Consider the following 18,283-nt stretch of genomic DNA (forward strand, 5'->3'; position numbering starts at 1 on the left):
GGTACATAAGGAAGGATTTGTGTACTTGGACTGTTTCACGTGAAAATCTTAAATAAGGAACAAAACTATATAACTAACTTATTGTGCAGGCAATGCTTTGACCTATCTTCTATGCTTGTAGTCATGCAGCGCAATACGAATGCAAATTAAATGTGTAATCATGTTCTGTGAACATGTGTGCAAAAAATAGGAAAATATATACAACATAATCTGGGTCAAATGTACAACACATCTTAATGTATAATACATCTGTGTGTGCCAACTGATTAATTAGATACAACATCATAAACAAAATGCTGAGTTAATTACTATCCTCTGACTCCTGTTGGAAAATACAAGTATTCGGATGTCAATTCTAAACAAAATGCTGTAAACAAAAGCTAGATGTGTATCACTTATTAAAACAAAAGTGATTGCTTATTACATTAGACCCGAACAATAAACCATCAATGAGGTTAAAGAAGAACTACCCAGATAGATTTGTTTTCAGATAGATTTGTTTTCAGTAGGTCAATATTCTATATTGTACCTCAATTTTCTCACCACCTCTCCTAAAGGCATTGATGCTTGCTGGATATAATTCTATATGGCAGCTGTTCTTCATGTGCAAACCGAATTAGTGAGTGACAGAGGACTATGGAGACCACCAAAACTAAGGCAAGTCTGTTCTTGACAGATAAGCCCCCAAATTTATGGTGGGTTACAGCACTGCCGGAAGTCTGGTGGGGAACAACTTCCGCCTGCCAAATGGCTCCAACAGTGTCCAAAATCCTGGGGTTAGCCGTATTTCCATATTTTTGGTTGGCACTTGCATCATTTTGGTGCAGCATTGTTGTCCATCCCAACAAGGGTGAGGAATTTTATTCCATCAGCTTGCTGCACCATCCCAGAGTTGGCTGAGCTAGCCGTTGAAAGGAGAATTTAAATTTGTCGCTTATCCAGTAACAATAAATGACCACATGCAAATTGACTTTTAAAGCCCTACTTCCACAGAATTAAGTTCTGGTATGTAAAGTATGACTGAATATGTTTTGGGGATAACTGAGGTGAACTGGTAGGATTTAGGATGCCTGAGGTTATCCTGCCAGTTCTATCTTTTCCAGTGTTGTCAGCACTGAGCAGAGATGTGTACAAGAACAACCTGCTCCAACTTCCTGCATAATTGTTGGTGGTTGTAAAATGGGGAGGAGACATGGCTGATCTGGGTCCCACTTCATTCTTTAACCCCTCACCTCCTTTCTGCAAAAATTACATTAAAAAAACAAAGGAATTTCAGGGCTATGCTCGCTGGACTTTAGGGTCTAAGAATATAAGAACATGAGAATTAGGAGCGGGAGTAGACCATACTGCCCCTCGAGCCTCCTCCGTCATTCAATAAGATCATCTTTCCACTTTCCCGCCCGATCCCCAGAACCATTCATTCCCTTAGAGTCCAAAAATCTATCTATCTCAGCCTTGAATATACTCAACGATTCAGTATCCACAGTCCGTTGGGGTAGAGAATTCCAAAGATTCACAACACTCTGAGTCAAGTAATTCCTCCTCATCTCAGTCTTAAATGGACGACCCCTTATTCTGAGACTATGCCCCTAGTTCTAGACTCTCCAGCCAGGGGAGACAACCTCTCAGAATCTACCCTGTCAATCCTCTTTCAGAAACTTTTATGTCTCAATGAGATCACCTCTCATTCTCCTAAACACCAGAGAGTATATGTCCAATCATAACCCTCTCATCCCGGGAATTAATCAAGTGAGCCTTCATGGCACCACTCTAAGGCAAGTATATCCTTCCCCAGATAAGGGACCCAAGTTTCCACACGCGCCTAGAATGGCACAGTCCCGACCTGGACGCCCGTTTTTCGCGCCACAAAGTGCGCCTAAAAAAATCCTCAGTATTCTCCACCTACTTGCAGGTCTTCTGGCCCTCGTCGCAGCCAGCACGAGCTGTGGGGGGGCGGAGCCAGGACCCTGCGCTGAAAACAGTGCCGGGACCTCTGCACATGCGCGCTACAGTGGGCACGCAAGTGCAGTAGCTCCAGGCGCCGGACTGTGCGGGAGGGGCCCGAAGCACGCAGCCCCTAGCCCTGGCTGAATGGCCTCACTGGGGCTGCGTGAATAAGGCTGCTCCCACGGCCAGCTCCTGCTTCCCCCCGCCCCCGACCAGACCCGACACCCGCTCCCCCCCGCCCCGACCAGGCCCGACACCCGCTCCCCGCCCCCCCCCTGCCTCCGGACCAGACCCGACGCCCGCACCCCGCCCCCCCCCCCACCCCGCCTCTGGACCAGACCCGACACCCGCGCCCTCCCCTCCACGACTGACCCGACCTGACCTGCGCTCCTCTTCCCGCTCCCGCCCCCCCGACTGGACCCGACCCGTCCCGCGCTCCCGCCCCCCGACACGACCCCCCCCCCCCCACTGGACCCGACCCGACTCCCGCTCCCGGACTGGATCTGACCTGACCTCCCCCCCTCTCTCTCTCTCTCTCCCCCCCTCTCTCTCTCCCTCCCTAGCCCCTCTCTCTCTCCCCCTCTCTCTCTCTCTCTCTCTCTCTCTCTCTCTCTCTCTCTCTCTCTCTCTCTCTCTCTCTCTCTCTCTCTCTCTCTCTCTCACTCTCTCTCTCTCTCTCCTCCCCCCTCTCCCTCCCTCCTCCCCCCTCTCCCTCCCTCCCTCCCTCTCCCTCTCCCTCCCTCCGCCCCCTCCCTCTCTCCTCTCTCTCCCTCTCTCCTCTCTCTCCCCCTTCCCTCCCTCCCTCTCTCTCTCTCCCCCCTCCCTCCCTCTCTCTCTCACCCCCCCTCCCTCCCTCTCTCTCTCTCCCCTCCCCCTCCCTCCCTCTCTCTCTCTCCCCCCCTCCCTCCCTCTCTCTCTCCCCCCCCGAACCGAACCTCCCTGACCCGACCCGGCCCGACGCCACCTACCTGTAAATCTGGTGCTGGGGACAGGCCCTGCCCGAAGTCTCGGGCCGGCCCATTCAGCCTTCGGTCCCGAAAGGCCTGCCTGAAGCACTTTCACACAGATAGGTAGATGGTTTATTTAATCTTTTCTTTGCTTATAAATGTTTATTCAGGTTGGATTTATTTGTATAATATTTGTATAAGTATAAATAAGGATTTATTATAGAATTTAATGACTTCCCTTCCCCCAACCCCCCCTCCTCATTCTGGACGCCTAATTTTTAACCTGCGCCTGATTTTTTAATGTGTAGAACAGGTTTTTTCAGTTCTACAAAAATCTTCACTTGCTCCATTCTACTTTAGTTTGGAGTACGTTTTCACTGTGGAAACTTTCAAATCAGGTGTCAGTGGCCGGACACGCCCCCTTTTGAAGAAAAAATTCTGTTCCAAAGTAGAACTGTTCTACCTGACTAGAACTGCAGAAAAGAAAATGTAGAGAATTGCGATTTCTAAGATAGTCCGTTCTCCACCAGTTGCTCCTAAAAATCAGGCGCAAATCATGTGGAAACTTGGGCCCAATGAGACCACAACTGTGAACAGTTGTGATCTTACCAAAGCTCTGTACAATTGTAGTAAGACTTCTTTACTCTTGTACTCCAACCCCTTTGCAATAACGGCCAACATGCCATTTGCCTTCCTAATTGCTTGTTGTAGCTGCATACTAACTCTCTGGGCTGGATTATTGGCTTTTAGGATTTCGGGACGTTATGACGACGGGGCAGTCTTGATACCACCTGGAAAAAGTTTGCGCTTCAGTCAACAAAACTTTACAGCTGGGCCCTGAGCGTGAGGCGGAGCGGTAAGGGAGGTGTTACACACCTCTCTTCGGGTGCTAGGCCGGCTGAGCATGCGAAAATCCCGAGGTAGAGAGCTGGCCTGGGAGCGCTCTAAGAGAGGCCTGGGGAGAGAAAAGAAACCTGAAAAATAAACACCAAAAATATTCTCAATGCATAGCCCACGCCATCTAAACATAAATCGCAAAAAAAAGAAAAGTAAAAGCAATCACACTTACCTGAGGTCGTCATTATTTACCTCACTGCAGCCGCTACAGCTTGGATTGCCTTTCATCATAGAGCTGGAGGTATGAGTGTTGGTGCCTGTAAACCCGTGGGGGGTAAGCCCTCCTCCCACACATCTTCGGTCTCACTTCATCCGTGGGCCGACATGGCCAACAGCTCTTCTACCCAGCTTAACGCCGCCTGGCAATAGCATGTAGCATGATTCGCTGTCGAACTAGTAATGCCCCCATTAAATGTTCTCACTCACACTATAAGGGCACGGTAATGGCAGATAAAAGTACCATTTGCAAGTCGGAGCTTCACGCAGCATGATGTGCGCAACTGTTGCAGTCAATGTGACCTGCAATGTAGGAGCCTCATCCCTCCATTTAAATACACTGCCAATCCCGCCTGCTGCACCCTGAGAACTCCTGGTTTTTCACACATTTCCTGGGGCGGAAATTAAATGCGGTGTTAGGGCTTAATTTTGCATCCAGGGTGCTAGTAGAGCATTGCACGACAATTGACGTCATGATCTCAGTGAAACTAGAGGTCGGGGCGGTAAGTTTTTGCACCACCGCAAACCATGAGCCAAATTTGCTGGCCAGGTGGTAAAAGCTGGATGCTCGCCGTAACACCTGGAAATACCGTTTAACGCCCCTCTGGGGCGCTAACAGAGGCACAAGCGAGCCAAAAATTCAGCCCTATGAATGTAATTAATCTCCTGACGGGCCAAACTCAGTAAAATCTCTCACTGACCAGTAAATGAACAAATGCTGCAGGACATCAGTCCAACATTACAGAAGCATTACAACACTACAGCTTCTTCTGAAGCTATGTCCTTGGCAGCCAAGATGGCAATGGCGCAACAACCGGGCATCTCCAATCCGACGATATCGGGCGGTCAGGGACGAGGAAATTGGTAAAATGGTTAAAAACGCAACACCGGGGCCAGGGGGCCACGGGCAGCGGGAACCGGCGGGAAGCAGGAATCAGAGTATCGGCGGGAATTGGCGGGTGGCGAGGAGCGCCATCAACGAGGTCGGGACCCAGGGAAGGTACAGCACGGACCAGCAGGGGGGTCGGGACACGAGGCCAGCAGCGAGGTCAGGACCCAGAGAAGGCTCAGCAGAGACCAGTAGCAAGCTCGGGAGGCTGCGGCCAGCAGCCTAGTTGGGACACGAGGCTTGAATACGCGTGGTCATTAAAAACCAGTGACAAAAACGTGAGCGGCTGGAGAGAGAGCGGAAAAGCGCAGGAGAGCAGTGCACTGGAGTTGGAGCCGGCGGGGGCCCGGGGTACAGTGTCAGTATTTTAGGGACAAATTCGCAAGCTACTCCAAGATCAATGTGCTCACCTACACTGCGATCTCTGAAAAGCAGGGAGAGAGGACCTGATGGAGGGAGGGAGGGGTTCAGTAGGAATGTGTGTGTGTGTGTGCGTGTATGTGTGTGTGTGTGTGTGCGCGTGCTAGGCCCATGCAGCAGAGCCTGGTCTCCAATCGTCTCGGATCCCCTTGCCACTGGAGTAAGACCTTGCTCTGTCAAGTTCGTGTGGTAGCTGGTGTGCAACAGCCACCCCAAGTTAAAAGAATTCACGCACAGGCATATTCCGCCCTTTAAAATGAAGTTCAGAACTAGAATATCAGGACCCTCGTGGACAACCACAACAGCGACAGACCGGAATGTCGTACTGCTATCATTGCCCGGGAACTCAGACGCTACGACATTGACATTGCAACTCTGAGTGAGACACGGCGGGCAAGAGAAGGTCAGCTCAAGGAACAAGGTGGTGGATACACCTTCTTCTGAAAAGGCAAACCAGAAGAAGAACGCCATCTCCATGGGGTTGGCTTCTCTATTAAAAATGAGCTCGTTTGGTGTCTTAGAGATTCACCCCACGGGATAAACAAACGCCTCATGACCCTTCAACTCCTTCCATGTCTGTAGGTAAAATATGATCAATGTGAACAAACCTAACCTGTCCATGATCAAACATCTTGACCAAATATGTGCGTGGACCACATATCTTCACCACTCTTCCTGGTAACCACTTTAACCATTTATAGTGATGGTTCTTCACTTTCACCTTCTGATTTAATTTCACACTTCTCTCTTTTACTCCACCTCTATCATGATTCTCTTTCTGTCTTAATAGTTTCTCCTCTACGGACTGTACCAAGTTTGGATTTAACAACGAGAATCTGGTTCGTGGCTGTCATTTGAGAAACAACTCTGCTGGTGTTCTACCAGTAGTTGTATGAGGAATATTACAATACATAATTAGAAAATTAGCCAATTTGTGGTCCAATGACAACTGCGGTTTCTTTGGATTGGGATAGAAACATAGAAACATAGAAAATAGGTGCAGGAGTAGGCCATTCGGCCCTTCGAGCCTGCACCACCATTCAATAAGATCATGGCTGATCATTCCCTCAGTTCCCCTTTCCTGCTTTCTCTCCATACCCCTTGATCCCCTTAGCCGTAAGGGCCATATCTAACTCCCTCTTAAATATATCCAATGAACTGGCATCAACAACTCTCTGCGGCAGGGAATTCCAGAGGTTAACAACTCTCTGAGTGAAGAAGTTTCTCCTCATCTCAGTCCTAAATGGCTTACCCCTTATCCTAAGACTATGTCCCCTGGTTCTGGACTTCCCCAACATCGGGAACATTCTTCCCGCATCTAACCTGTCCAGTCCCGTCAGAATCTTATACGTTTCTATGAGATCCCCTCTCATCCTTCTAAACTCCAGTGAATAAAGGCCCAGTTGATCCAGTCTCTCCTCATATGACAGTCCAGCCATCCGTGGAATCAGTCTGGTGAACCTTCGCTGCACTCCCTTAGTAGGGATCTAACATCTGTTTGATGAGGGCATGATTTACAATTTGTACAGTGCGCTCTGCTGCACCATTTGAAGCAGGGTGTTACGGTTTCACACCATGAACTGTGCAAATTCTTCTGAACAAAATTCTGGTCAATTATCAGAAACAATTTCTTCTGGGAGGCCAAATGAAGAAAATAATCTTCGCAAAATGTCTAATGTTTTACTTGTTATTTTCCGCATTGGAAACACCTCGACCCACTTCGAATGGCTATCAATCACAATGAACAATTGTTGTCCTTCTAGCTCAACAAAATTGATATGTAGCCTTTGCCACACCCTGGGAGGCTATTTCCATGGCTGTAATGGTACTGATGGTGGTTTCTTGCTTACCGATTGACATGTCGTACACTGACCGACAATGTACTCTATATCTTTATCTAGACCTGGTCACCAAAGTAACTGCATACAACACTATTGGTCAAGCACATTCCCAGGAATGGGTCATGAAGATCTCCAAATAATTTGGACCTGAATTTATTTGGTATAACCACTCTTGCACCCCACATGATACAATCTTTATCGACTGATAATTCATTCCTACGAATGAAGAATGGATGAATATCATTGTCTGTTACCTGGTTTGGCCAGCTATTTGCAATGTAATCATACACCTTTGACATAACTGGGTCACGTTTGGTTGCTCTACCAATCTCTTCAGCTGTGACTGGCAGTTCATCAATGTATGAAAAATAGAACAGTTCTTCACTATCGGGTGTAACTTGTGATGGGGAAGGCAATTTAGACATAGCATCAGCATTACTGTGATCAGCTGATCGTTTGTATTCAATATCATACAAATATGCTGACAAATTCAAAGCCCATCTCTGCATTCGGGCTGCAGCTAATATTGGAACTGGGGACTTTGGATGGAGGATTGCTGTCAAGGATTTATGATCAGTATTGATGGTAAAATTACAACCATACAAGTATTTGTGGAACTTCTTGACCCCAAAAATTAATGCCAAAGCTTCCCTTTCGATTTGCGCATAATTACGCTCACTCGCACTGAGAGTGTGTGAAGCAAAAGCAATTGGTTTCTCCTCCTCACTATGTAGTACATGAGAGATCACTGCCCCAGCTCCATATGGAGAGGTGTCACATGTTAGCTTGATCTCCTTCGATACGTCATAGAGAACCAACATGGTGCTCTCTACCAATTGGCTTTTACACTCCTTGAATGCTATATCGCATTCTTCTGACCACTTCCAATGGACCTGTTTTTTTCAATAGTTCATTCAGTGGATGTAACACTGCAACCAAATTTGGTAGGAACTTCCCATAATAGTTCAAAAGACCTCAAAATGATCGAAGTTTAGTGACATTCTTGAGAGTGGGTGCATTTCTGATTGCATCCAGCTTTCCCTTGGTTGGATGTAAACCATCTTTGTCTACGGATGTTTAGTGTAAGACCCACGCTTTCGTACGCCTCAGGGAAGATGTTGACTATGACTTGGAGTTCAGTCTCTGAATGTGCGCAGATGCAAGCGTCGTCCAACTCACGGTCTACAGCGCTGTAGTGATATCAGCCCTCCTGTATGGCTCAGAAACGTGGATCATATACAGTAGACACCTCAAATTGCTGGTGAAATACCACCAATGATGTTTCCGCAAGATCCTGCAAATCCCCCGGGAGGACAGACGCACCAACGTTAGCATCCTCCATCAGGCCTACATCCCCAGCATCGAAGCACTGACCACACTCGACCAGCTCCGTTGGGCAGGCCACATTGTTCGCGTGCCTGACACAAGACTCCCAAAGCAAGCACTCTACTCGGAACTCCTACACAGCAAGCGAGCCCCAGGCGGGCAGAGAAAACGTTTCAAGGACACCCTCAAAGCCTCCTTGATAAAATGCAACATTCCCTCCTACACCTGGGAATCCCTGGCCAAAGACCGCCCTAAGTGGAGGAGTGCATCTGGGACGGTGTTGAGCACCTCGAGTCTCGTCGCCGAGAGCATGCAGAAAACAAGCGCAGGCAGCGGAAGGAGCGTGCGGCAAACCATTCTCGCCCACCCTTTCCTTCAATGACTGTCTGTCTCACCTGTGACAGAGACTGTAATTCCCGCATTGGACTGTTCAGTCACCTGAGAACTCACTTTTAGAGTGGAAGCAACTCTTCCTCGATTTCGAGGGACTGCCTATGATAATGACCCTAAGTACTCCACTGAGTTTTGAGATAACTCACACTTGCGAACAGTCACTCGTACTCTGTGCTTCTCTAGCCATTTGAGGACTTCATTCAATATGGTATTATGAATATGCCTGTTTGGTGCTGAAATTAGTATGTCATCTAAATAGCATACTACCCCTTCAATACCTTGCAAAATCTGGTTCATCACCCCATGGAATATGCCGGGGTGGAAGACACTCCAAATAGTAGCCTATTAAATTGATATAGGCCTAGTGAGTATTTAAAGTCAAGCATGACTTGGACTCCTCATCTAGTTCAAGTTTTAAATAGGCATTTGTTAGATCCAACTTTGAGAAGATTTGACCACCTGTTAGTGTTTTGAACAAATCTTCTACATTTGGCAATGTATTGGGGAGATTACCCTCTAGAACCTGGTTTACGGTTATTTTATAATCCTGGACTTGTTGTTGAGCAATTCGGAGCTGGCTCTGGGATCTCCCCCATCCAGAGCTCGCTGATCTCCCCCAGATGATCTCTTACCGGACTTCTCTATGAGACTGACTCAGCTGCTATTACTTCGAGGACTTTGGAGAGCATCCGACCTATCCTCAGGTTTGGATCTTACCTTCTTGTCTCTCTCCGCTCCCAAGGCGCCGAGATCTCTACCACTCTGCACTGGCCCTAAAAGCTGGCGGTGGCACAGACAGCTGAAGGGCCAGCTTTTTCACGCTGAAAGTGAGGTGCGCACTTTTACCGCATCACTACTGCCACAAACCTCACACCACCATGAGAGTCGGTTGATCATGGCGGTGGCCCACAACGCTGCTAAACCCCCCCGGGCCAGTTGAGCCCAAAGCATCGGCCATTCGATTTTGACGAATAGCCGCCGCAAACGGGCAATAAAGGGACCGTGAATTTTGAGGCCATGAACTATGTATAGTATGCGCCTCAAAGCACTGGAGAAGTACCACCAACCCTGCAAATTCATTGGCAGGATAGGCGCACCTACATCAGCGTTCTCTCTCAGGCCAACATCCCCAGCATCGAGGCATTGACTACGCTTGACCAGCTCCAGTGGGCAGACCACATTGTCCACATGCCCAATGCTAGATTCCTGAAACAAGCACTCTACTCCGAGCTACGACACAGCAGACGAATCCCAGGAGGACAGAGAAAATGCTTCAAAGACACCCTCAAAGCCTCCTTGAAAAAAATGCAACACCCCACTGACTATTGGGAATCCCTGGCCCAAGACCGGTCAAAGTGGAGGAGGAGCATCCGAGAAGGTACTGAACACTTTGAGTCTCTTCGCTGGGAGCACGAGGAAGCCAAGCACAAAAGGCGGAAGGAGCGGACAACAAATCAAGCATCCCATCCACGCATCCCTCCAACCACCATTTGCCCCACCTGTGACAGAGACTATAGATTCCGCATTGGTCTCATCAGTCATCTTAGAACTCATTTTAGTGTGGAAGCAAATCATTCTCCACTCCGGGGGACTGCCTAAGAAGAAAATTACAGAAGTAAATCTTCAGCAATGTAAATGACAATCAAAGTAAATCCTTTTTATATAGTAATAATCTCCTTCACCCACTACACTTTAGTCAGTAAATTTCTCTATACCCTAAAATGCCTAACTACTTCAAAGGATTTCTTTAAAATGATGAGATATTCAAATCTGTTTCACATTTTATGAAATCGGGCTCCTGGTTAAGAGCCTCATTCCCTATATGTGCTCACACTAGACAAGATTCCCCATTGGGAGTCCCATTTCATAAAACCAGCCCTTATGTAATCATATCCTAGACTAGGGCTTGAACTCAGAGGTGAGAATGTTACCAACAGAGTCAAGCTCAGTTTGCTGGTGGGTGTTTTCTTTAGCAGCAGTTAAGTAATCCGTAGCATTTTGCTGAATATAGCGGTTGTGGTTTGAGTTGCACGTTTTGAGTCTAAACAACGAAAGCAAATAGAAACAGGGATCAAACATTAAGCAATTCAGATTCTGTCTGCTTATTGAGTCATTCATAATAAATGGCAGACATTCCTAGTCAACCACCATTTTGCAATAAATATTCCGTCTACTTTTCACCATAATTAAACATTTTGTTAAGAGCTTGTACACAGAGTGTTTGTAAACTGTAATATGGGGTGATCCATGACTGAAATAGGTGACACTTTTTTTTATAAAAGAGAAATAGTTGATGCGAACTCTGTAGCCTGAACATATTCCTGTTAATGTGTTATTTCTACTTTGTCTTCTGTCTGTGTAATTCTGAATACAATGCCTGTAAAAGGCACCAACAATAGCTACACTATCATGTACAGGAATAAAATCTAATGGTATTTAAAACTATTCCATTCTTGTATTTAAGGCCGGAGCCCTGCTCAATGGCAGAATTTTTTAAAAGTATCTTAGGATAAGATGAAGCAACTTTGTTATTAATTTTAAATTACACTTTTTGAAAAAGAGCTGTGACCTGGAAGCGAGGAGAATCAGGAAGCTGAGAGGAGTCACAGACACATCACAAACAGCCTCAGAATTATAGTGACGATGTCAGCATTGATTGAGAAATTAGCCAGCTTATAGTAAATGATAAAAAGTATAGTATCTGACTTCTACAATTATACTCTGGCTGTCTTTCAGATAACTACTAAAATGAGGTCATTAGCTGCATAGAAGGAGGCGATTTGGCTCATCATAAGAACATAAGAATTGGGAACAGGAGTAGGCCATCCAGCCCCTCGAGCCTGCTCCGCCATTCAATAAGATCATGGCTGATCTGGCCGTGGACTCAGCTTCACTTACCCGCCCGTCCCCGTAACCCTTAATTCCCTTATTGGTTAAAAATCTAACTATCTGTGATTTGAATACATTCAATGAGCTAGCCTCAACTGCTTCCTTGGGCAGAGAATTCCACACATTCACAACCCTCTGGGAGAAGAAATTCCTTCTCAACTCGATTTTAAATTGGCTCCCCCATATTTTGAGGCTGTGCCCCCTAGTTCTAGTCTCCCCGACCAGTGGAAACAACCTCTCTGCCTCTATCTTGTCTATCCCTTTCATTATTTTAAATGTTTCTATAAGATCACCCCTCATCCTTCTGAACTCCAACGAGTAAAGACCCAGTCTACTCAATCTATCATCATAAGGTAACCCTCTCATCTCCGGAATCAGCCTAGTGAATCATCTCTGTACTCCCTCCAAAACTAGTATATCCTTCCTTAAGTAAGGTGACAAAAACTGCACGCAGTACTCCAAGTGCGGCCTCACCAATATCCTATACAATTGCAGCAGGACCTCCCTGCTTTTGTACTCTAACCCTCTCGCCAAGATTCCATTCGCCTTCCTGATTACCTGCTGCACCTGCAAACTAACTTTTTGGGATTCATGTATAAGGACCCCCAGTTCCCTCTGCACTGCAGCATGTTGTAATTTCTCCCCATTCAAATAATATTCCCTTTTACTGTTTTTTTTCCCAAGGTGGATGACCTCACACTTTCCGACATTGTATTTCATCTGCCAAACCTTAGCCCATTCGCTTAACCTATCTAAATCTCTTTGCAGCCTCTCTGTGTCCTCTACACAACCCGCTTTTCCACTAATCTTTGTTTCATCTGCAAATTTTGTTACACTACACTCTGTCCCCTCTTCCAAGTCATCTATGTATATTGTAAACAGTTGTGGTCTCAGCACCGATCCCTGTGGCACACCACTAACCACCGATTTCCAACCCAAAAAGGACCCATTTATCCCGACTCTCTGCTTTCTGCTCGCCAGCCAATTCTCTATCCATGCTAATACATTTCCTCTGACTCCGGGTACCTTTATCTTCTGCAGTAACCTTTTGTGTGGCACCTTATCGAATGCCTTTTGGAAATCTAAATACACCACATCCATCAGTACACCTCTATCCACCATGCTCGTTATATCCTCAAAGAATTCCAGTAAATTAGTTAAACATGATTTCCCCTTCATGAATCCATGTTGCATTTGCTTGATTGTACTATTCCTATCTAGATGTCCTGCTATTTCTTCCTTAATGATAGCTTCAAGCATTTTCCCCACTACAGATGTTAAACTAACCGGCCTATAGTTACCTGCCTTTTATCTGCCCCCTTTTTTAAACAGAGGCGTTACATTAGCTGTTTTCCAATCCGCTGGTACCTCCCCAGAGTCCAGAGAATTTTGGTAGATTATAACGAGTGCAGCTGCTATAACTTCCGCCATCTCTTTTAATACCCTGGATGCATTTCATCAGGACCAGGGGACTTGTCTACCTTGAGTCCCATTAGCCTGTCCAGCACTACCCCGCTAGTGATAGTGATTGTCTCAAGGTCCTCCCTTCTCACATTCCTGTGACCATCAATTTTTGGCATGGTTTTTGTGTCTTCCACTGTGAAGACCGAAGCAAAATAATTGTTTAAAGTCTCAGCCATTTCCACATTTCCCATTATTAAATCCCCCTTCTCATCTTCTAAGGCACCAACATTTACTTTAGTCACTCTTTTCTGTTTTATATATCTGTAAAAGCTTTTACTATCTGTTTTTATGTTTTGCGCATGTTTACTTTCGTAATCTATCTTTCCTTTCTTTATTGCTTTCATAGACATTCTTTGCTGTTGTTTAAAATGTTCCCAATCTTCTAGTTTCCCACGAACCTTGGCCACCTTATACGCATTGGTTTTTAATTTGATACACTCCTTTATTTCCTTGGTTATCCACGGCTGGTTATCCCTTCTCTTACCACCCTTCTTTTTCACTGGAATATATTTTTGTTGAGCACTATGAAAGAGCTCCTTAAAAGTCCTCCACTGTTCCTCAATTGTGCCACCATTTAGTTTGTGTTTCCAGTCTACTTTAGCCAACTCTGCCCTCATCCCACTGTAGTCCCCTTTGTTTAAGCATAGTATGCTCGTTTGAGACACTACTTCCTCACCCTCAACCTGTATTACAAATTCAACTATACTGTGATCACTCATTCCGAGAGGATCTTTTACGAGGAGATCGTTTATTATTCCTGTCTCATTACACAGGACCAGATCTAAGATCGCTTGCTCCCTTGTAGGTTCTGTAACATACTGTTCTAAGAAACAATCCCGTATGCATTCTATGAATTCCTCCTCAAGGCTACCCCGTGCGATTTGATTTGACCAATCGATATGTAGGTTAAAATCCCCCATGATTACTGCCGTTCCTTTTTCACATGCCTCCATTATTCCCTTGATTATTGCCCGCCCCACCGTGAAGTTATTATTTGGGGGCCTATAAACTATGCCCACCAGTGACTTTTTCCCCTTACTATCTCTAATCTCCACCCACAATGATCCAACATTTTGTTCATTAGAGCCAATATCGTCTCTCACAACTGCCCTGATATCTTCCTTTATTAACAGAGCAACCCACCTCCTTTCCCTTTTTGTCTATCTTTCCGAATTGTCAGATACCCCTGTATGTTTAATTCCCAGTCTTGGCCACCCTGCAACCACGTTTCTGTAATGGCCACCAAATCATACCCATTTTTAATGATTTGTGCCGTCAACTCATTTACTTTATTTCGAATGCTGCGTGCGTTTAGGTAGAGTGTTTTAATACCAGTTTTTAAACCATAATTTTTAGTTTTGACCCCTCCTGCAGCCCCTTTATATTCATACATATTGTCCCTTCCTATCACCTTGTGGTTTACACTTACCCCAGTGCTACTCTGCTCTGTTGCCTCTTGCCTTTTGCATTCTTTTTTGGGATCATGTTTATCTGAGCTCTCATCCATTCTAACTAGCTCAGAGCCCTCTTCTGTGTTCCGAATACTCCTTGCATTGAGGCACCGAGCTTTCATGCTTGCCTTTTTATTACACCTTGACCCTTTAGAATTTTGCTGTACAGTGGCCCTTTTTGTTTTTTGCCTTGGGTTTCTCTGCCCTCCACTTTTACCATCTCCTTTCTGTCTTTTGCTTTTGTCTCCTTTTTGTTTCCCTCTTGCTCCCTGCATTGGTTCCCATCCTCCTGCCATATTAGTTTAACTCCCCCCCAACAGCACTAGCAAACACTCCCCCTAGGACATTGGTTCCGGTCCTGCCTAGGTGCAGACCGTCCGGTTTGTACTGGTCCCACCTCCCCCAGAACCGGTTCCAACGCCCCAGGAATTTGAATCCCTTCCTGCTGCACCACTGCTCAAGCCGACTCTGCTGGATAAACTAGACCTAATCTTATGGGCTCCCTCTCTCTCCATAGCCCTATATCATCCTCTGCTTCAAATATTATTCCAATTTTTTCTTCAAATATTTACTGCTCTCTCCTTAAATCACTTTGTGTGGCAGTGTTCAATGTCCAAAAGCCCTCTGTGCAAAGACATTTCTTCTGTCTCTTTCCTTACTATCTTAGTGACAATTTTAAGTTGACCCCTTGACACTGACCAGAGAAAATAGTCTTTCACTAGTCACGTTATCAAAATGCTTCTTAACTTTAAAACCTCTAATATGTCTCTTCTTAGCTTTCTTTACACCAGTGGAAATAGTCCCAATATTTCAAGTCTGCCCTCGTAATTACATTTTTCCATCCCTGCCATCATTGAATCTAAACTCTTTTTGGCTTTAATGTCCTTTCTATAATGGGACACCCAAAACTACACACAATATTCTAACTGTGATTAATTAATGTTTTCTACAAACTTATCATTACTTCTTTATTCTTGTACTGTATGAAACCTATTTATGAAACTCAAAATGCTGTTGGTCTTTTTATTATGTCTTCATTGACCTGCAATCACATTCTGAGAAAATGATGAATTTGAATTCCTAGATCACTTTGTTACTTCACACACTCCAGCATTTTTCCATTGAGTGTAATCTCCTATTCTTTGCTTTTCCTCCCAAAATGTATTACCTCACACTTTTCCACATTAAATTGCATTTACCACCTGTCTACCCGTTCTGTAACCTGTCTGTCATCCTGAGGTATTTTACAGTCCTCCTCCTCCTCATCATCATCATAGACAGTCCCTCAGAATCAAGGAAGACTTGCTTCCAATCTTAAAATGAGTCCCTAGGTGGCTGAACAGTCCAATACAAGAACCACAGTCCCTGTCACAGGTAGGACAGATAGTCGTTGAGGGAAAGGGTGGGTGGGACAGATTTGCCGCACGCTCTTTCCGCTGCCTGCGCTTGATTTCTGCATGCTCTCGGCAATGAGACTCGAGGTGCTCAGCACCCTCCCAGATGCACTTCCTCCACTTAGGGCGATCTTTGGCTTGGGATTCCCAGGTGTCAGTGGGGATGTTGCACTTTATCAGGTAGGCTTTGAGGGTGTGCTTGTAACGTTTCCTCTGCCCACCTTTGGCTCGTTTGCCGTGAAGGAGTTCCGAGTAGAGCACTTGCTTTGGGAGTCTCGTGTCTGGCATGCGGACATTGTGGCCTGCCCAGCGTAGCTGATCAAGTGTGGTCAGTGCTTCAATGCTAGGGATGTTGGCCTGGTCGAGGACGCTAATGTTGGTGCGTCTGTCCTCCCAGGGGATTTGCAGGATCTTGCGGAGACATCATTGGTGATATTTCTCCAGCGACTTGAGGTGTCTACTGTACATGGTCCATGTCTCTGAGCCACACAGGAGGGCGGGTATTACTACAGCCCTGTAGACCATGAACCTGGTGGCAGTTTTGAGGGACTGGTCTTCAAACACTCTTTTCCTCACTCTTAACTCTTTACTGAACTCCCTACTTTTGTGTTGTCAGCAAATTTTGATATTGATATTCCCTATGCCCAATTCATTTATATGTACCAAGAACAAAATTAGACCCAGCACTGATCCCTGGAGTACATTACTTCTAATCTTTCTTCACAACACCCATTAACCCTAACACTTGGTTTCCTGTCCATCAACCAACTTACAGCACAGCTGCTAATTTTCATCTTATACCACATGCCTGAATTTTTCTAACAAGCCTCTTGTGAGACATCTTATCAAAAGCCTTCTGAAAAGTCATATGTACTACATTAGATGCAGTATATTAGATGCATTCCCTTTATATCTCCAATTAGTCATTTCTTCAAAAAGCTCTATTAAACGTGTAAAGCAAAACTTGCCTTTTACAAATCCATGCTGACTGTCCTTGATTAACCCATGCATTTCTAAATGCTCCCTAAATTATCTCCTGAATTCTAAAGAATTTAAATTCTAACAGTTTGTCCACAACTTAAATTAGACTAAATGCTCTATAGTTACCCATTTGAGCAAGGATGTTACATTAACTACTCTCCAGTCCTATGGCACAATTTACATATTTAAGGAGGATTGGAAAATTGTGGCCAGAACCTCTGCTATCTTCTGTCTGACTTATTTCAACATCCTAGGGTGCGTGTCACCAGGGCTTGGTGGTTTATATACCTAGCATTGTACAAATTATTTTCCATGCCATTTCCTTTTCCTTTTCCTTGTAGTTCTTTATCCTGGTATCCTTTATTTTCTTAAAGAAATAGTTTTGAATTCCCTTTGAAATGCCCACATTAAGAGTCCATGGAAGTTCCCTACAGTCCTATCAGTCATCTAGCTCCAATACATCTTTTTGTTAGTAAAGCTATCAACAGTCTTTTATATCCAGGGACTTCCTTCACCACTGTATTTATTTCTTGCATCACAGTGTGTGAGACCTCATTCGTATTCATGAGTTCACTTCTTACTCTATTTCACATTGGAACAAATGGTCTTTAAATGTTGTTAAAAATAAATTCATTTTAATGTAATATTTTAACATTTTAAAATAATTAAAATTGTTTTCCAGCTTGCAAGAGCCAGGGTCTAATGGAATGCAGTAATGGCCGATGTATTCCAAGCATTTTCCACTGTGACGGTGAAAATGATTGTGAAGACTGGAGTGATGAGCGAAACTGTTCCAAATCTCATGGTTTGTAATTCTTCTTAATGCTGTACAAACAATTGAGAAAGCTGGAATTCCCACAACTTGAAAGGAGGAAATCATTCATGCAGTTAACCAGAATTTAATCCTGCGATGAAATGTAATTGATTCTAAAGCCAACTAATTGATTATCATGCAGAAGAGATTTTAGTGATTGTGAAAAAAGTCATTTTATTTGACTTCAGGGGTTTCAATTTGCTTTAGTGGTGCACTGGTTAACACATTTGTGTAAAATTATTTTGTACCCTTGCAAAGGAGATTAAACCTCCAGAATGAACTAAAACAATCAATGTTGTTATGACTTTTCCTAAATAAACAGAAAACCCTCAAACATTGATCGTATTGATTACAAGTATGTAAAAAACATTTTTTCCAGTTGCCTTCTATGGAAGCCTGGTTCTGTTATGATTT

At 44.9% G+C, this 18,283-nt stretch overlaps 1 protein-coding gene across 1 annotated transcript in view; it reads left to right on the plus strand.

Annotated features, from left to right (window-relative positions):
• The window catches only part of corin (corin, serine peptidase), a 398,949-nt gene that overhangs the window by 310,975 nt on the left and 69,691 nt on the right, over window positions 1–18,283 (plus strand). The window contains exon 9 of the mRNA XM_070870145.1: window positions 17,738–17,860. Within this exon, the coding sequence (XP_070726246.1) occupies window positions 17,738–17,860 (123 nt within the window). The remainder of the gene's footprint in view (window positions 1–17,737; window positions 17,861–18,283) is intronic.

This window comes from Pristiophorus japonicus, chromosome 2 (assembly GCF_044704955.1).
Source record: "Pristiophorus japonicus isolate sPriJap1 chromosome 2, sPriJap1.hap1, whole genome shotgun sequence".
NCBI classification, from domain to species: domain Eukaryota; kingdom Metazoa; phylum Chordata; class Chondrichthyes; family Pristiophoridae; genus Pristiophorus; species Pristiophorus japonicus.